Here is a 21,188-nt window from a genome sequence, read left to right on the forward strand (position 1 = left end):
GTGCACTGGGTGTGCACACACAAGTGGAATACATGGTTGCATTTACTTGAACTCTGAATTCAGTCCAAAATTGCATTGGCGCTTTGTGTGTATGGATGTAGCTGACATGCAGCATAAATTAGACAGCATGAGACATGATTTTGCAATATCATCTAGTTCTTTCAGTGTTGTTTCACAGGAACATATTCATTCTGATGATTGCCCCCCCCCCCCAAACGTACCATGAGTTAAATTTTCAAAAGTACCTAAGTTACTAGAAGCTTAAGTATAATTATAAAAAAAAGACTACGTGATTTAGGCACTTTTGAAAATCTTACCCTTCAGATCCTAAGTAATGCCAGAAAAAGGGTGATGTTATTAAAAAAGCAACAGCTAAGAACATTTACCATTTATTAAACCAAACTGTTATTTTTAACAGTTACATAAGTTACACAGCATGTTTAAGTCAGAAGATTTCACACAGAAAAAATTTGAACTTTTGTATGCAGGCAAAATAGTACCACACGATATGTACCTGGGAGGGAGGGGGAAACCTCTAAACATTCAAATAAGGCCATAATTATTTAAAAAACAACAATAAAAGCCCCCAAAGATCCTTTTTTCCTTTCATTGTGTTCAGTGCTGCTAACTTTATGTACCTTCTTAGTGTACAGATGTATATCTTGATAGCTAGGTTTTTAAAAACATTTATCAAAAATGGAATAAGGCTCATTAGTACATACAGCTGCCCTCGGAATTTCAATCTCAGTTACCTTCATTAACTTAAAATTCACAAAGTGCACAGTTAAGATATGCCAAAAAATTGAAACTGCTACTCTACCAACAGCTGCCCATGCTTAATACTTAGTGGTCTATTGGAACAAAATATGTTCTTTCAGAAAAAGAAAAGCCACTGTAAAACATTTCGTTTCAAAGATGTGCTAGTAATTTTCTTGTAAACTGAAAAGTAGAAAAACATGGATTAATGATGTGTAGTGTAAAGAAAAAAAATACAAAAAACACTAGAAATGACCATCAAATGTTTTCAAAGAACAATCACCACAATGGACATTAGCATTCAGTGTATATCAATGCATCTATTTTACTCCAACCAATCCACTTCATCAAACTCTGAATCATCTTCTGAATCACTGTATTCCACAGCAATGCGGCGAGACAATATAGTGGCAACATCATTCTCAATGCGCTCATGTTTAGCTTCTTGTTCACGCTGCTCTTCGACTTTGCGTAGCTGAATACCTAAATCACAAACATAATAATAATAATAATAAAAAATTCCTTGTTCTTATGCGTAATACTTTTACCAACAGCTCTCAACTTGCTTAGCAAACAAAAACGAATTGTCTGAGAACACTGCCTGTCAGAGAGGTAACTAATATTATATTCATTTTAAGAATAGGAATTGCTGTACTAGATCAGAAGTCCATGTAGTACACTATCCTGCCTCTGAAAGTAGCTTGTAGTAGATATTTCTGAGAAATAAACCCTAAAAACCGTAACTCTGTAGTGACACCATACAATAACTATATGATTATGATCAAAACATTTCAGTATCTATGTTCCCAGATTAAATTAAACTGATTTTTAAATAGTTTTTTCATATTTTTTTTTCTCTTCATGGTTTCACTTAAGGTTGCTTGAGTATCTTAACATACTTGGATTGCCTTTATGTGTAATCTTAAATCTGAATTTCCTGGCTTGGAATGCTAGGTTTGGGAATAATTAAAACCTCTCTGCTGTATTTTTTACCTTAAGTTTCATACTCTGAACTGCAACTCTCACTTAATATAGTGTTTTGTTTGGGAATGTCCTTGTTTAAAAAATGAAATACTAAAAATGTCCATTTCCAAAGAAAATAGTGTGTGATATTTTTCATAATCTGAAGGTGTATAGTATGAATCTTAAAAAAAAATTATTCTTTTAAGGCCAGATTCAGCAGTGCAAAAGCACAGGGCGAAACAGCTGAAGTCTACTGGTGAATCTGGCAATTGCAATTGAATTTTTATATAGAAGGGTGTGTTACAGAGACCCCTCTCTCTGTGAAAGGAGAGATGAGGAAATCTGAGTCTGAGTTCCAACGTTTCTGCACTTTAAGGAACCTCAGTTCCCCCAGCAGGGCTGCCCTGGTGAATTATACATGACTGGTACCTCCCCATACTGGTGTGGGGGGCACCAGCTAAAGGGGAGGATACGTTACCTGCCAACATGCCTCATCCCCTCCTGTCCCCACCCCGAGCCTGGAGCCACTGTACTCCCCCCTGCCCCATGTTACCTGTGTGTGGGTGGGGGGGTGGCGGGCTCTGTCCTCCCACTGCACCGGCTCCTGCCTCTGGCACCTTTGGCTGCCCTCCCTGGCAGGGAGCAGGCCAGAGCCACTCCAGGTCACTGCTCCTTCCCTGGGAGAGAGCTGGCTGGGGAGGGGTGGCAGCCGACTCCTTGCCCAGGCTCAGCTTCAGTGGACAGGGGCTGACTCCAAGCATGCCAGGGAGCAGTGGGGGCTCTGGGTTGCTCAGCCGCAGTCCTGGGAAGCCCACCTGGGCAGGGGGCAGCCCGCCGCTGCTACAGCCAGGTGCTCTCCGAGGCAGTTGCTGTGTTGTACTGGGCAACGTCCCAGCACGGCCAGAAGTAGCACTGTCCCCGCCCCTTATGGCTGCTGGGGGGTGTGGGTGGGGGGCACTTGACCCTGCGTGCCGCCCTTGATGCATTGCCACTGTCGGGTGTGCAGTGCAGTGGAGGCAGCAGTTCCATGGGGAGCCTTTCAAACGCTGATGTCCAAGGTAGCATGTGGCCACAGACCCTTTAAAAGTAACTTCCTACCAATAAGCATTCTTGGCACACATGTCCAGTTTTCCTTATGCCACTGAGTCCTTACAAGCAACAGAATTTTTTTGCATGCAAAATAGCTACAGAGAAAGGGTGGTGATCGGTAGAGTTACTTCTAATGTCACAAAGGCCTCATTTAAGTTACCTGAGCTGGTGAGCTGACCGTAACTTTTAAAATCATAACAATCATTAATAACTTTACTTAATTACAACCTAATTGTTTCCAAGTATATAGTATAGGCACAATAGATTTCAATGAATTTTAGCTAAAGAAATTTGAAGAGTTTGCAAGATTATTGTTAAAAGCATTTGGGACACGAAAAGACTGACAAATGTTATGTCTTACACAACTCGTTTTAAATTTGATTTTAATGCAAACTCATTAACTGATTCATTTCAGAAAATTCATTCTATACCCAAAGAGTAAATGCTGGGGAGGCTGAATCCCTGCTTTAACCACAAAATGGAACTCATCCTTAACTATGGTGTGCCGATTGGTGCCTCCACAGTGTTAAACAAAGATTCTAGTAAGGAGCCGTCGAGCACTCGATCAGTCTTCAACAGGGCAAACGTTTAAAAATCTGTTTACTCCATTTCCTAGCTTTTAGGCAGGTTTTAATCTATGACACTACTCTACTTTTCACCCCCATGGTTACTTAGTTTTCTTAATAGTGTCTTCTGTAGGATTCTGTCAAAAGGTTTTAGAAACTCAAATGAATTATGCCAGTGGGTTCTCCTTATATGCTTTTTTGCTGACATGTTCAAATAATTCTAACAGATTAGAGAGGAATGATTTCCTTTTAGAGAATTCATGCTAGTTATTAGATGTAGGTGTTCTATACCTATGTTTTTAGTTGTCATTTCAATCCATTTACTGGTACTAGAGCAAAGCTAACTAGTCTGATTCCCAAGATCATCCTGACCAGTTTTTGTAAAGATATATTTATCATTTGTTACCATCCAGTTCTCTGGTATAGTGGCTTACTTCACAGAAAGATTGCATTTTTTTTAAAGCACCTCAATTACTTCATTCTGAAGTTCCTTCAGACCCCTTTGATTTATACTGTTCCGTGTCCTGTTAGTTGAGTAAAGTGAGGTATAAAGAGGTTAAGACAAGTGACTTTCCTTAGGTAACATTATTTGCAGCAGGGGATATAACCCAGGAGTCTATCCTCTCTCACTTCTCTGCTCTAATCTAGAAAACACTTGCTTATTGTAAACCATGTTATATCTCCAAGTACAAATTCTGCTCTGTATGTTGAAGAGTATGCAGGGAAGCCTCTCCCAGTGTACCTAAAATCATTGGAGAAGGATTCCAACTAGTGTTGAGGGCAGCACTAGAAGAGACCCTATAACCATGCACCAGCACCCCCAGTCCTAACGGTTCATGGTTAGACCACCAGTGCACATGTTGTAATGTGAAGAATGTGCAAGATAGGAGAGCATCAGTAAGGTACTGCCCCAGAAGGTTCCCCCATCCCTTTTGTTCTCCTGCCTTTTGTTGGCAAGATGGTTCTGGGACCCACTGGTCCACTAGGCAGCTCAGAGTTACAAAACAAAACAAAACCCTTACTGATTTAATCTTTTAAAAAAACTGCTGAATATGTCCTTACATTGTTATTGCACTGCAGTAATGTGTGTGAGGAATACTTACATAAAAACAGGATTAAAACCCATATGCCAGTCTGTCTGCTCTGCTCTTAGCTAATAGCTGTTGTGAAAAATATTCTTGACATTTTTGCTTTCCACACAACTTGGAACAAATGTATCAAGAGATACTCTTCAAATAATTAGAAATGAAAAGATAATCTCCATAGATCATCTAGTAACATATACATTTCCTTAGCCAACTTTTATGGAGAACTGGTTTTTGCATTCTAAACTACACTCCTGATAGGTGCAATTATGAGTTGAACAAAATCTGTCTACTTGGCAAGCTGCAGAATACAAATATTGTGCAGAATACAAAGCACACCAGATTTAAGATACTCTTGTCAAATCTTTTTTCCAGAGGTGTACATTATTCCATCTGTTAAAAGTATATTCGTTTTATTAAACTGCTGAGACCAACTTCTGTTGTTCTTTTAGTGGCCAAACGTTACCTTTTCGTATTGCTTCCAGTAGAACGCTTCTGGCATCGCTGATTACAGGTAGAGTTGATGGATGGCGTTTGGGTTCAGGAGCAGGAATCACTTGGGATGGTGGAGATGGAGGCATGACTGGAGCATGAGGGCCAGGAACAATGGTTGTGGGAGGGTGAGGGAGGGTGGCAACTGAGACAGGAGATGAGGGTCGAATGCCAGGGGGAGGCAATGGAGGAGGTGGTGGGGGTGGAGGAAGTCCTTGCACTTCAGCTTGTGGAACTGGCTGAGCTGGGAGAGTTTCACATACTTGGGCAGCTCTAGTGACTGGAGGAGAGGGCTGTGCTAGAGGTGGTGCAATTGGAGGAGGAGCTGGATGCAGAACTCCAGGAGCAATCTGGAGGGGAGCTGGTGGAGGTGGCACTGCTGGCGCTTGCAAAACAGCTGCTGGAGGTGGTGGGGGGGGGGGCATGGGTGGGGGAGGGGTGGAAGTCATTGCCGCTCTCAGTGAAGAAGTTGACAAAGCAGATGGAAGAGGAGGAGGAGGAGGGGGAGGTGTGGGGCTCACAAACACTGGTGTCCTGCCTGTTGCTGGTGACTGAGGACGATTTTCTATCAAACCTGTGGTGGAGCTGAAACACACAACAGAAGGACCAGTTACCAAAACCACAAAGTGGAAAAACTGGCTAATATAATTATATTTACAGTTTTTTTGCTTGTTAATATTTAAGATCAGTAATTAGGGTTATAAAAAAGCTAAATGTACTGACGTGACAACTGCATGGCTACTGTAGATCCCCATGAAATCAAATTTACCAAATCTAAAGGCTAGTTTTTAATTGTTTGGGTAGAACATACACCAGCCTTTTCCTTGCTAGCCTATACATATACTCAGGCAAATAGCTGAGTTTTTCTCTTATCTAAGGTTTCCTACAGTAAGTAAGCTTTTCCCTACACATAGTAGTAAATCCAGAGATTTATTCAAAGTATGAGGACAAGCTCGTAGAATGTGGCAGTCTTGATTAATTCCCTTTATTCTAAAGTGGGGCTGTCAATTGCCGTTAACTCAAAACAAATTAACCCGATTAAAAAATTAATCACGATTAACTGCAATTTTAATTGCACTATTAAATAATAAAATATCAATTTAAATTTATTACAAATATTTTTGGAAGTTTGTCTACATTTTCAAATATATTGATTTGAATTACAACACAGAATACAAAGTGTACAGTGCTCACTTTATATTATTATTTTTTATTACAAATATTTGCACTGTAAAACGATAAACAAAAGAAATAGAAAAGAAATTCACCTCATACAAGTACTGTAGTGCAACCACTTTATCATGAAAGTGCAACTTACAAATGTAGATTTTTTTTTTTGGTTACCTAACTGCACTCAAAACCAAAACAATGTAAAACTTTAGTGCCTACAAGTCCACTCAGTCCTACTTCCTGTTTAGTCAATTGCTAAGACAAAAGTTTGTTTACATTTCCAGGAGGTAATGCTGCCTGCTTCTTACTTACAGTGTCACCTGAAAGTGAGAACAAGTGTTCGCATGGCACTTTTGTAGCTGGACTTGCAAGGTATTTATATGCCAGATATGCTAAACATTCATATGCCCTTTCATGCTTTGACCACCATTCCAGAGGACATGCTTCCATTCTGATGACGCTCGTTTAAAGAAAAAAAAATGTGTTAATTAAATTTGTGACTGAACTCCTTGGGAGAGAATTGTACGTCTCCTGCTCTCTGGTTTTACTCACATTCTGCCTTATATTTTGTGTTATGGCAGTCTCAGATGAAGACCTAGCACATGTTGTTCAATTTTAAAACACTGTCACTGCAGATTTGACAAAACACAAAGAAGGTACCAATGTGAGATTTCTAAAGATAGCTATAGCACTCAACTCATGGTTTAAGAACCTGAAGTGCCTTCCAAAATTTGAGTGGGACAAGGTGTGGAACATGCAGAAACTACAGAACTGGAACCACGTTGTGTTGGTGGCATCTGACTCAGATGATGAAAATGAACATGTCATCAGCAAGTTTATTGTTTTTACAGTGCAATTATTTGTAATAAAAATAATATAAAATCAGCAATGTACACTTTGTATTCTGTGTTATAACTGAAATCAATATATTTGAAAATGTAGAAAACACCCAAAAATATTTAAATAAATGTATTTTATTATTAAGAGTACAATTAAAACTGTGATTTATTGCAGTTATTTTTTTAAATCTCACAATTAATTACCATTATGTTTTTTTAATCGTTTGAAAGCCCTATTCTAAAGGGACTATTTTTACAGAATGATTACCTAGATAAACTGACTTTGAAACTGAGATATGGGTTTAAGTTCGTTGACAGGTCCAGTGGTACCGTACAAAATTAGTCAAGTGTAGCTATATACACATAAGACACTCCTGTCTAATTCAGTGTAGGACCCTTTTCAGTCCTCAAAGAGACAAGAGATGACTGTAAATGTTGTTTTTTAAAGTATAAACTGCTAGAGGAATTTCTCAATCAGAATACCCAGGTAGGAAAATTTAACACTCATAACAAGAAAATGTTAACCCAATAAAAGAGACATATTTCTGTGTATAGCCCTGGGATAGTGGAAATACTTTCATTTGGACAGACATTAAACTATTTTGCTGACATAACATACTCTAGATCTACTCTTGTATATTCCAGATAAAGGTAAGGGGAACCCTATAAAAATATAATCCATAAAGTATGACTTTGCTTGGATATGAAGTTACATGGAAAAATACTGTCAGGATGATTGGTTTAGATGGTATCCCAATATTCCACCCAGTGTTAGAAAGGCATAAAGAGAAACGATGTCTGTAATTTAATCTATTTTGTAGACAATTGTCTGTCAGTGGTTTTCAAACTTATTTGATCGCACTCCCCCTTCTTTGTGTCTCTAGTTTACACACCCCCTCACCACACATGAACATATACAGATTTAAAAAAAAAAAATCAGCGTGCAACTCTGACTAATAACTAAAACCAGTAAACCATTGATTCAAACAGAGCCAACGATCCATTGTAATAAGAGCAAAAGCAAAACTGCGACTGTGGTGGAAGCTTATAATTCAATGTGCAGACTGCGTTGTAGCAAATGGAATAACGTACAGATAGTAATGAATGATGTTGTACAATGCTATGCAAGCTTAACAGAAATCTGTCAAAATGCACAGCGCCATCTGAGAACCTGATATGTCTGGAGGAATCAGATTTGCTAGTTACTCATTGCTGTGGGTAAAATACATGCAGTATGTTTTTTTCCCCCCTAAAGCATTGCACGCCCCCTTCCCAGGACAGCCCTCCACCCAGTCTGAGAACTTCTGGTCTATGTTGCTCTCTGGGCTGAAATCAAGTACAATAATGATGCTGCTTGCTTCTTCACAGCATAGTCTTGCGTATTTGGACCTTTTTCAGAGATGTACGTCAGTTTATTGTTGAAAAGTTGTTCCAAACTTGACTCCTTACCTAATACAAGGAGGTATGGGTTTCACATCTCCTGCTCCATGCATTGGTGGAGGGGGTGGTGGCTCATGTGGTCTGACCAACACTCGCTCCTCAGCTCTGCTCAGAAGTTCAGTCATCTGACTATAGGGTAATGCAGAAAGGGAGTAGGATCCATCCATATGATCCACATATGGCTGAGGTCTAAGAAAAAATAAAGGCAATTTTCCACTTCAAAATTGTCTTGCTGATGATCACAGACAAAATCATTCATTACTCAGCTCAGCTACTATATTATACTTCAGTTTGATCTCTGAATTAAATTCCCTCTCTGCACAAGACATGCCAATCAAACTGTGGTTTTTAATTTTTTTTCTTTTCCCTTTCTGCCCTACTGTTTCTAGCAATTCAAACGTTAAAACAATTTTTCATTGGTAAACCCATACAATTCCTATAGTATGTGTGTGTGATGTTAATGTTTATTGTTCAGACTTTACTGAATTAAACAACCATAACAGTGTTATTAGAAACAGGTTTACAGTATGAAACAGTCATGTACCTGTAGCGGTTTGTGATTCACAATCTTTTCATATGCAAACATTCTTTTACTACTTTTCTAAATTATATAGCCATACATCATATATTGTAGTACTTCTAACAGTTTTATAAAACATTTGTCAAGACATTACTGTGTTGGACTGTCTTGTGGACACACAACTTACAGGTAGAGTTCCGCTGATCTCCTCCCAAACGCAACGTTGCAAGCTAATATACTTCAACAAGATAACTTAAAGTGTACTATAATGTAGTAGCAGTAAAATAAAGATAACTCATCAACAGCTTAAAATACTTCAGTCTCCTGTTAAAATCAACCTCTGTTTATGTCTTAAAGATCTGATCCAACACCAATTAAGAAATGTTTACAGATGTAACTGTTTAATTAAAATGTTGATAAAGATCACAATTTCTCTGAAATCGGAGGAAAAGTGTTTGCAGAACACTTTCTAACTGCTGGTGGTTCTACTGTAGGTTTCTGGATAGTGCTCATGACTGTAATGTCTAAGCACAGTATTCATAGAATCATAGCTTATCAGGGTTGGAAGGGACCTCAGGAGGCCATCTAGTCCAACCCCCTGCTCAAAGCAGGACCAATCCCCAACTAAATCATCCCAGCCAGGGCTTTGTCAAGCCTGACCTTAAAAACCTAGATTGTCACTGTTGATCCTTGGGGCTCCGAGTTTTCAAGTGGTTCTGCAATCACTTTGCTGTGGAATCTGGCATATATCTGCATGAGGGGTGTGGCAGGGAAGGTGATGTACTCATTATGGGCAGCTAACACAGTGAAATACACCTATAGGGTTTTTTTTCACAGAAGAGCTGCACTTTAGGGAGGGTTTCATCAAAACCTGAGTTGTAAATTACAAATTGAAATGCACTTGAAACCATTTTTGACTTTTCATTCTACATCACTGTAAATCGAGGTCTCACTAGGTCAGAGTTCTCAAGTGGCAGGTTTTTTATTTCAGACACAACATCCTGGATCCTACAGTCTGCAGCAGGCAACAACTATTAATAGGGCTACCAGATAATCTTAAAAATTGTCTTATTTAAAAGGCTGAACAAAAAACAAGCCCCTCCCTTCCAAAAAAACCCTATTTCTTTTTAATTTTCAAGATTAATATTACTTGAGAGTCAGCTCTCTTTCATAGTACAGTTCCTCAGTTGGTTACATGCTTTTGGTTTTGCACAAACACTACAGGTATGTCACCTGAAATGCTACTGTCAGCCACCCGCAAAAGTATATTATGAAAAGAGAATTTAGCACGTTAAGGTTTGCAGAAACTTCAATCAAATTCTAGATTCAATCAAGAGTAAATAAGTTCAGTGGTCTCATCCAAGTGGATAATTTGTTCACATCACAAAACCACCACATAATACTGGCAGTTTATGCTCAAGTAAATCAGAAGACTAGAATAACGGGGGTGGTTGAAGTTCAGGACTGAAATACAGTGACAGATCTGTGTGCAAGCCTGCACCAGTATGTTAGACTGATAAATGAGTAACAATGACACACACCTCCACATCCCCCATAGCAACGAATTCCAGAGATATAAATTATTCTTTAAAATGACAAGATAATAAACCATTTAAAACACCTGGGTGAAAGAACTTCAAAATTCTCTTTTGGTAGAGGTAGTTCTGTTATCACCACTGCATTCTGAGTACTGCACCCCATATACAGTCATTTACATCATAAATATATTTAGCCAAGGATAAGGTGAATATCTCAAAATAAAGGAAGGAAAGAAACAAAAGAAACCTTGAGTCAAAATGTGAGGCTGGGCCATTAACAACTTCAATGTGCTTATGTAAGAGATTAGCATCATCCTCAGCAAGCTCTGGACCTTGGGCTAACTTCTGCCACTCTCGCCGTCTGTCATGAGGCGCCCTGGGCACTTTTTCCGGTTCATGAGGGCGATCTAGATTCTTCTGCTGTAAGAGTTATGCAAACAAAACTGACAGTCTTTTAAAAGAGGAATGCTTTTAAAATCAGTTACAAAATAGAGAGAGATCTTGATTCTAGCGCAAGAAAAAAAATTTATTCAAACCAGAACAGGAAATGAAGGCCTAACAGAGGGAGACACTTCAGTTTATATGATACTTACTTAGCTAAAGAATAACCAACTGATGGTATTAAGTTCATTCAAAATCTAAAAAACTGGCTTGCAATATGTCTTAAATGAGATTCTGAATGTCTCTCTCACATTTGCATTCTACAAGATACCATACTTATGCTATGAAATATGTAGGATATAAACGGCAAAAAACAAGCATGTAGCAGTGCTTCCCTTCAGTTTTTTATTCTTTCTTTACAATTAAAATGTTCCCTTTCTAGCATATTAACGCTAATTTATAGTAAACATTTCTCAAAAAGGTTCCAAACAACTTTCTCTATAAAACGGTTGGGAATTCATATTTTAAAAGAAGACTCCAGAGACATCCTTGGATTCTTGTTGTATGTCAGTTAGAGATTTTTTACTGTTGTGAGGAAATCATAACATTTGGTAAACCTGCTGTTAACTATGGTGAGACAGCATTAAAACCCTGGGCTCTTTTAATGGTGTCTTATTGCAAGGAAAAATTGATTGAATCGAATGACATTGAGAATATTTTCAAGCATATTGAAACTGGCTATTTGTCTATATAAAGAACTGAACTTTTTAAATTGCAGAACCACTGAAGTATCATATGTGCAAGCAAACATAACCCACAGCTATTTAGCTTGGAACATAATACCTTCTGCTTTCTCTTTTCCTTTCTCTTGTCCTCGGTGTCCTGCAACATCTTTTCTTTCCATAGATCAAAGAAATATGAAGGATTGGTGTAAAACTTCAAACCTTCTTTTCCATCATCTCTGAGGTAAAATTATCAAGATAGAACATACTGTTTATTTGGTAGTGCATGGGACTAAATGCTGAGGCAATGTAAAGACAGCTTATTCAGGTAGCTGTAGCCATCATTTTAAAACACAATATTCAGGGTTTCTGCCTCGAGTACATTATCAAAAAAGTTATTACAACAAAAGTTTACCTGAAGCATAATAATTAGATTTAAAATTATACTAAAGATCAGTACACATGTTAAAGATAAATAAATAAGCCTCTCTAACATGGACAGCCAGGTTCATTTGGAGACTCACAAAAAACAGAGCTGAAAGAAGGAAAGATTATGTGTATTTTACAGGGTAAAGTCTACCTCAGTGAAGCCACTTTTTCCTTCTGTTGTAGTTTGCTAGAGCATTTTAGGGGTCCCTTTTGGCTTATAAGATCTGCAAACAGCTCTACTGAGGCTAGAAATCTATGATAGACTAATTCTCCTGCTTTTTGTATTAAACCTTTATGCTGGAAAATCCAGACACCTTGCCTCTCTCTCTTCCTCTGTATGCTCAGCTTTTATTATTTCAGTTAGTTATTTCAAGTACTAATACTCTCATATTGGTGCCTCTAAAACCTTCCTCCCCCATTATTTCTTGTTGTCAGATCCTTATTTGAGAAATAAGTTTTAATGCTAGTTGTGGGATAACAAGTATCCCGAATAAATGAATCCACTCACCCTAAATTGTTTTAAAATGTGACTCTAATCTATCTCCCAACACAGTAAGTACAAGTTGCAGGACCAGTTTTTCATGTAAATAGGCATTCAACATAATTTTAGAAAAGCAACAAACCCTCAGCTCATTTTTTGTACTAACCACAACAGTGTAATCACCTGTTTTCTAAAGTTAGATTCTTACTGTCATGTTATATTATTATTATCCAATAAATAGAAACCTGTAATGGACTAAAAATCAATGCCTTTTCCATTTTATTATGTGCTCTTTGGCATCAAATTTGCCTTGAATGTCAATGTCACAGGAAGAGAATAAATTTCTTTTCAATTAATTTTGCTGTATCAAGTCTTAAAATGAAATGGGGTTTTGACTGTGCTCTGCCAGAAACCACTGAACATGGCAACAATGCACAATTCTTTTGGAATTATTTTTCCCCTTTTCTCATAGATGCTATTGTGAAGTTGGTCACACCATATAAGATTCAAGTCACAGGATTGTATACACAATATAGTACTCCTTGGCAGAAACAGAATGCATCTTAAAAGGAATTTAGCTTTAACTTTCCTTCTCTTTTTCAGTAGAAGCACAGTGTTTAACAAATATGGAACTTTAGAATTGCTTTTCTTACCAATGTTAGCTGGGCATAAAATTCACAGTAGTTTTAATGTTGATGGCCAGATTATGCCATCCTTACTCCTCAAGTAGTTTCACTGTTGTGAATGGACTACTCCAAGACTATGGTACTACTCAACATGAGTAAGGATGTCAAGAATATTGCTATACGTTACTGGGGGGAAAAAAGGATTTTTTTCTGATTTTTCACACTTACCTGTAAGGGGTGAGTATGTTGAGTGGGGGAGGTTGTTCACAAATATCATAAGTCTCCTGCAAAGGAATAGGCAGAGTCTTGCGGTCAAATAGCTGCTGATCTTGAATTGTGGAACTCCGGAAAGCTTTTCTCATTGTAATATCCTGCAATGACACTGAAAGGGAACATCAAAATAAAAAAAGAGTGGCCAACAACACTTGATTTGGTTGCATTAATCTGATTCATTATATTAATGCTGAAAAATCACTGTGAACTTGTAAAGCATTTTATAAGTGGTAAGCATTACTATTAATAATGGTTTATTTGTCATAGTAGCACCCCAGTTTTACAACGGTATATAAGGTCATATAGCTTTTAGTGATATAGTCAGCCAACATGAAAACATGTATTGTATGTTCTGTTGCATTATCAGTGACTTATCACAGGAAACTTTTGCTCACTGGACTCCGGTTGGTAACAGAATTCGGTTTTCCCAGACAATGACTTTATCCCAGCTGGACCACCGCAGCCACAAAAATGTGGTTCTAGATTTCAGAGCTACCTGCTAAAGTTAACCCATTCCATTTCATGATCCTACGGTACTAAAAGCTGGCTCATCTTGATGTGAGGGCTCTTGCCTTTAGCTCTCCTTAACGTGAATAGGGACAAATTTGCAGTCCTAGCATATGCGGTGCTGCCACTGAAGTACCACTGAGGCCCCAATTTAGCAAAGCACTTAAACATGTTCCATTGAAGTCAATGGGACTTACTGGTAAGTAGTTCGCTCTCTTCTATTCCATTCCATGAAACCAGTAAAATGTCTTTCTAAACAGATTTCTGAATCAGGGTGTGACTTTTCAATTTAACTTAATTGCATGTAACTACTAACAAACTTTTAAAAATCCTGTAATGATCAGTATGCAAGATTCAAATAAAGAGAATGGGCAAGAGCCCAGTGTAACAGTGATAAGCTTAAACACTGATTCATAACTAGCAAATATGTTTAATAAATCCTTAGACAATAATCAAAATTAAGGTCAATGTGACACTTTAGATTATTATACAACCTTTATGGTTTAAAGAACATCAGGCAGGTTGTGCTACAAGAATTCTTATTAGGAGCCTCGCAAGGTTAATTGAAAAAAATGATGGCAACAGATGACATTTGCACTGCAGAGTCATGAAATAGTTCAACATCACATCTTTCTCCTTCCCTTATTCCCATGGAGTCCAGTTACCTACTTGACCTTTTTTCCCCTCCTAACTAATGTCAGTTTTTCAGATTTGACAAATAAAAGGAGTACAACCTATACCAGCAAGCCGTGGTGTTTTTTCTCTTCAAAATCATTCTATACTGCAGAAAGGCAAATTTAATCTAAGTAATAAAGAGTTGATTTTGAACAGAACTTTCAATCCTGTCAATATTTAAAGAAACAGATTTGTGTCTCTCCCCTCATCCCCCCTAGAAATTAGTTTTTTTCTGGAGGTCCCTCAGTCTCACACACCCAGGTGCTGGAACAGTTTGGTTCAATGGCTCTCAGTACCCTTTCTACAAAAATTGTTCCAGTACCCTACTCAAACATTCAGAAATGTCACTACAGTCTTTTAAAATAATGATTTAAAAGAGTGCATATGATTAAATTTTAAGGGTTTTCTTCAGTCTGATTTTTGTAGCGTATTAGCTAGGGCTGTCAAGCGATTAAAAAAATTAATCACACTATTAAACAATAATAGAATATCATTTATTTAAATATTTTTGGATGTTTTCTACATTTTCAAATATATTGATTTCAATTACAACACAGAATACAACAGGTACAGTGCTCACTTTATATTTATTTTTGATTACAAGTATTTGCACTGTAAAAAAACAATAAAAATAATATTTTTCAATTCACCTAATATAAGTACTGTAGTGCAATCACTTTATCAAGAAAGTTGAACTTACAAATGTAGAATTACCTAAAAAAAATCTGCATTCAAAAATAAAACAATGTAAATTTTTTGAGCCTGCAAATCCACGCAGTCCTACTTCTTGTTCAGCCAATCGCTCAGACAAACAAGTTTGTTTACATTTGCAGGAGCTAATGCTGCTCACTTCTTGTTTACTATGTCACCCAAAAGTGAGAACAGGCATTCTCGTGGCACTGTTGTAACCGGCGTTGCAAGATGTTTATGTGCCAGACGCACTAAAGATTCATATGTCCCTTCATGCTTCAAACACCATTCCAGAAGACATGCGTCCATGCTGATGATGGGTTCTGCTCCACAACAATCCAAAGCAGTGTGGACCAACGCATGTTCATTTTCATTGTCTGAATCAGATGCCGCCAGCAGAAAGTTGATTTTTTTTTTTTTTTTGTGGTTTGCGTTCTGTAGTTTCCAGATTGAAGTGTTGCTCTTTTAAGACTTCTGAAAGCAAGCTCTACACCTCGTCCCTCTCAGATTTTGGAAGGCACTTCAGATTCTTAAACCTTGGGTCGAGTGCTGTAGCTATCTTTAGAAATCTCACATTGGTACCTTCTTTGCGTTTTGTCAAATCTGCAGTGAAAGTGTTCTTAAAATGAACAACATGTGCTGGGTCATCACCCGAGACTGCTATAAGAGGAAATATATGGCAGAATGTGGGTGAAACAGAGCAGGGGACATACAATTCTGCCCCAAGGAGTTCAGTCAGAAATTTAATTAACGCTCATTTTTTTAATGAGTATCATCAGCATGGAAGCATGTCCTCTGGAATGGTGGCCGAAGCATGAAGGGGCATATGAATGTTTACCATATCTGGCATGTAAATACCTTGCAATGCCAGCTACAAAAGTGCCATGCAAATGCCTATTCTCACTTTCAGGTGACAGTGTAAATAAGAAGCGGGCAACAGTATCTCCCTTAAATGTAAACAAACTTGTTTGTCTTAGCGATTGGCTGAACAAGAAGAAGGACTGAGTGGACTTGTAGGCTCTTAAGTTTTACATGGGATTTATTTTTTTTTGGCGTGGAGTCATGTAACAAAAAAAAATTACATTTGTAAGTTGCATTTTCACGACAAAGAGATTGCATTACAGTACTTGTATGAGGTGAATTGAAAAATACTATTTCTTTCATCATTTTTACAGTGCAAATATTTGTAAGCAAAAATAATATACACTTTGATTTCACTTATAGCACAGAATAAAATATATATGAAAATGTAGAAAAACATCCAAAAATATTTAATAAATTTCAATTGGTATTTAACAGTGCAATTTAAACTGTGATTAATTGTGATTTTTTAAAAAATTAATCGCTTGAGTTAACTGCAATTAATCAACAGCCCTAGTATTAGCATATAAAAGCCAATCTACTTGAGGCACTGTCTGCTGCCTCACTTCCTTCCCATCGCAGCAGTTGAAAACAGTGTTACTGGAACAGCTGGTAGTTCCACTGTATAATCACAGGAGGGCAGAAGACAGGACTTTCTCCACAAAGGGCCTGCAACTTTGGAATGCTCTCCTCACTTACCAAATCACATCAATGACATTCTTTGTGAGGCTAAAGATGGTTTTTGTTCACTTTTCGGTTTGCCTTTTGAGGTTTTATTTATGGTGTTATTGGCGGGCTTCTCCCCCCTCCACTCCTGTTTTAGGATCTATTTAGTTAGGGGATATTTTATCCCTGTGAAAACCTTGTCTAGGTAGGTGCTCAGAAGCTTTTCAAGACTTCATGAATAATACTATTACTAACAGAAAATCCCAGCTAGATGGGAGTAAAGCAATTGACAATGGCATTAACAGTAATCTTGAATTCCATGAACAATGGAGACTTGAGTTTTAGAGTGGACTCCCATTTTTGCAAGCACAATTTTGCATTCAACCATGTGCATATATATATTTATTTTTACCTGCCATGAATTGCAAGTAATTTTGCTTGCTAAAAACTGCACTTAAACAGAGGCTGGGGCTAACTTGATCTAAAATCAGGCCTTGAATTATTTCATAAAATTAACTGTTCTGCTTTCAAAGTTCTGTGCAAGATATGTACAACTGTCCATGTTCAGTACTGCACAGCACTCCCTTAAAGTCTTAAATGCCATACAGGATTTTAGTTTGAAACACATTATAATAAAAAAATCAGTACAAATCTGTTTGAACAGATGTACCCTCAGACAGTAGTGAAGGGATTAATTTGGAACATTTTTGGTCAAATAAAACACATACAAAATGTTTCTTTGCTTTTGATATCTGACCTTCACAAAAATATGTAACACATCTCCTAAAACATTGCCAAATTATTGAGACATGCACTGTTCTATATCCTCTCTTTTCTATCATCAATTGCCTGGTTAAGTCTTTAGAAGGAATGACCTTGTCTTCCACCTTTCCAGGCCTAAAATGTCCAAATCATCAGTCTCCCTCTTCTAGATATCGACCTCCCCTCCCCACTTAGCACAGCAACTATACACGCCTCACAAAAGGGGAAGATCACTCCCCAGGGCATTTAGTTCACAAAGCTCAACAGATTATCTTTCCTCCAAACTTAAGAAGTTATTTGATCTCTGAGGGCTATTTATAGATTGTGGAATTCAAAACTGCTACTAGCATTTCCTTCTTTAACATTCTTTGATCCGGTCATGAAAAAGCAGCCGTTTGGTTCAAAACATTTGACCACATTATAATGACATCATTAAAGGAAATGGAAGGTCACAAAGCAAAGAATATGTAGAAATATCATACTGTGAAATAATTAGCCTCTGAAAGTCATAACAAGCCTCGGTATGCTGCAGGTACAAATAATCCAATATCCAAAATGTTTGGTGGATAAATTTCTCAGGAAGCACAAACTCACTGTATATGCGGAAATCCCAGTGCATATCTTATTTGTAGTACACAAACAATGAGACCCTATATATGCTGTTTATTCAACATTTAAATCTCTCTCATTTTACATTAAATGTACGTGCTCATTTGAGAATCTGTATTAACACAGGTTTCAGAGTTTCCACGGTATACATCTGATGAAGTGAGCTGTAGCTCACGAAAGCTCATGCTCAAATAAATTGGTTAGTCTCTAAGGTGCCACAAGTACTCCTTTTCTTTTTGTATTAACACAGTAAGTGCAAGCTTGTCCTTTCCAACTCTATTCCTAGGATTCTGTGAAAAGACCCACTACATCTGCTATTCTTACTCCTTGCCAATACAGAGTTTCCAAGTAATTTAAAATAGCTCATCTTTTTGACAGGCATTACCAACATATTGTATGTGAGGTTCTGAAAGAGAGATCCTTGTCCATTTATCTTTTCAACTTAAGGAAAAAAATAGAAAAAGCAAGTATTTAAATAGCGGTACTGCAACATATAGTAATTGGGTTTTGTTTGAAGCTGCCTTACAAATGAAATAAAAACCCATCAGTACTATAAATTGGTAATAATAATTTACCACCTGGTAAGCTGCTTCTTAGATTTCACTCCCCTTAGTATCATTAAAGTATGACCTGCAATTTACAGCAAAGGATGAGCTATGTAGCATATCAGCGTGCTGACAGAAACTAGCTATTCTGATAGAAATAATTTACCTTTCAAAGAAATATTAAATCTTGTATTTTATAGCTCACTTTAAAAGAAATCTGTTAGGCACTAGAATTTTTACAGTCTTTCCAATGTACAACTAATGAAAAGATTCTACACCAAAAACATTCCAGAAAAGAGGCAATAATATTCACTAGGAACTGGCAAATATGTCTGTGCAGATCTACAGTTCTGTGAACGCTTATCTCAGCATTGCACTCCCAGCACCATTTAAAACCATGAATTCTGGAGCATCACAAGCATGATCCCTTGTGGAGCTGAATGTTTTGTGAGAATTTTATATAAACAGTCCATGAACCCAAATGCCCTCAGTTCCCTTCCTCTATTTAAAATCCTGTCCACAGACTTGGGAGAAGCAGGGAAAGAAGGCGGATATTTAGAAAAAACTAGTTATGAGTAAAAAGAAAAGGAGTACTTGTGGCACCTTAGAGACTAACCAATTTATTTGAGCATGAGCTATGAGTAAGTAACCACTTTTTCTTTATTAAAATTTTTCTCTCTAGAAATAAGCATCTGACTCAGCTCACATGAGAGAGTAATCGTTGCGATCTGAGCTCAGTGTAGGTGTTTTACAGATTTCAGAAAAGGTGATATTCTTTAAGCATGCTTAGAAGCCACCTTGCATTTAGTAGAGTGACCCCTCTGCCACCAGATTTCCTGTCTGATCATAGTAGTCCTGATAGTTGTTAAACAGAAATTACTTTCCCCTAGACTTGTCCCCAAAGACAATGAGCAACCTCAAATTTTCTAAAAGGCTTTGTTTTAATGAAAATAATAGCTCATATGCTCTTTGGACATTAACTTACATGTGGAAATTAAGCTCCATAAATTGAAGAGGCTTTGAGAAGACCTGGGAGGTTAATGTACTGATTGAGACAGAGTTAAGAAATCACCTTAAATTTGGGATGTAGGTGTAGAACTATGTCCTGTGAAACACTGAATAGAACTTTAGGGAATACCTTTCTCACCCAGGCATTTCAGGCAGCAAATGTGCTGGTTGGGTCATCACAAATATTTTGACAAGAAAATGCACTACTCAAAACCTGACATTTTGTCCAGATCCCCCTTTTTACAGATAGAAAACCAACTGTAAAGAAGCACAGATCTCTCACTAAATTAACTATCTTTATCAAATGGTGGTGGTGGTGGTGGGGATTAATTTAAAATAGATTAGCTACTAAACCATTAATAAATTGCATCAAATGGGCAGGACAACTGGATGAAATGCACTGAGGATGGTTGCAGACATGGCCCTCACCCCCAGTGTCTGGCTCTGTGTGAAGGACATGTTTTACTGCTTTAAGTAGTTCTAGGATTTGCAGCACACAGGAATGTGTGCTCAGAATGAGTGGGGATCCACAGATGCAATCTTTGATGGAGAAATGATTGCATTCTGCAATTCTAGCTCTAATGTATTGTTCTTTACTTAGGTTTGGTGCCGAAAATTCTGTCTGCATTAATTATGCTCTGATCATATTGTAATCAGTGCTTAATTTGCGCCAGGACTTGCCAGGGCTGAGTTCATGGCCCTGGCACCTCTGGGCTTGCTGTGTCAATTATGAAAGTAAAAAAATTGCTTGAGCTTCAGCGTCTAACTGCTTGACCCTGGCATGTATTTCATTACAAATTAAGCACTGATTGTAATTATGAAGTTTAGCATACTGTATATGGAGGTCAGGCCCCAACTACCTTGTATTCTTTGTTTTGAAACTCACTAAATCATCATTCACAATTCACCTACTCCCATTTTGTGACCCCAGAGACAATAAATGAGACTGGTTCTATAGCTCCCAGAAAGAGACAGTGGACCTCTTGTTTTAAGTGTTTTTCTTGAGATGGATCCCAGAAGAGGGACAGAGAGCAGGGGTCAGATGGAGGAATAGAATGGAAGTGGATAGAATGGCCCTCTTTCATGACTTCCAATATCCACTTTTCTGAAGTAAGGTACTCCCAGGCAGGTAGGTAGTAAGAGAGTGGGTCTCCAAAGGAGGGGTAGTCACACAACTGGTGATCCAGTGGAGTGGAATACTTGATGACACCAATGAAGGCATCAGAAGTGTCTCTTAAGAGAGAGGTGTTGACTGGGTAGAAGTAAGGGTGGGAGTACCTTGTTTCTGAGGTCTAGCCTTTCTCCTGAAGGCTCCTGAGGCTTAGGGAAAGTGTGCTCATGGTAGTGCTCCATTTCTGAGCAGTTTGAGATCAACTAAACTGGCTTCTCATTGCAGGCACATAAATCCCCAGTGATCGCAACACTGTCTTGGAGTCCTTGAGTATGTGGAGTATGTCTGTATGCCTGGGAAAGAGCTTAAGGTCTACAGCCATGT

The 21,188-nt window shown here is 37.9% G+C and overlaps 1 protein-coding gene across 13 annotated transcripts in view; it reads right to left on the reverse strand.

Annotated features, from left to right (window-relative positions):
• Positions 1 to 373: 373 nt before the first annotated feature.
• Positions 374 to 21,188, reverse strand: part of WASF1 (WASP family member 1) — a 201,203-nt gene continuing 180,388 nt past the window's right edge. For all 13 annotated transcript variants that reach the window (XM_048844802.2, XM_048844797.2, XM_048844798.2 and 10 more), the window contains 6 exons: positions 13,326 to 13,479; positions 11,683 to 11,800; positions 10,706 to 10,878; positions 8,410 to 8,589; positions 4,926 to 5,536; positions 374 to 1,239 (listed from right to left, as the gene is read on the reverse strand). In XM_048844802.2, the coding sequence (XP_048700759.1) occupies positions 1,082 to 1,239; positions 4,926 to 5,536; positions 8,410 to 8,589; positions 10,706 to 10,878; positions 11,683 to 11,800; positions 13,326 to 13,479 (1,394 nt within the window). In that variant the 3' untranslated portion in view covers positions 374 to 1,081. The remainder of the gene's footprint in view (positions 1,240 to 4,925; positions 5,537 to 8,409; positions 8,590 to 10,705; positions 10,879 to 11,682; positions 11,801 to 13,325; positions 13,480 to 21,188) is intronic.

Source organism: Caretta caretta, chromosome 3, assembly GCF_965140235.1.
Source record: "Caretta caretta isolate rCarCar2 chromosome 3, rCarCar1.hap1, whole genome shotgun sequence".
NCBI lineage: Eukaryota > Metazoa > Chordata > Testudines > Cheloniidae > Caretta > Caretta caretta.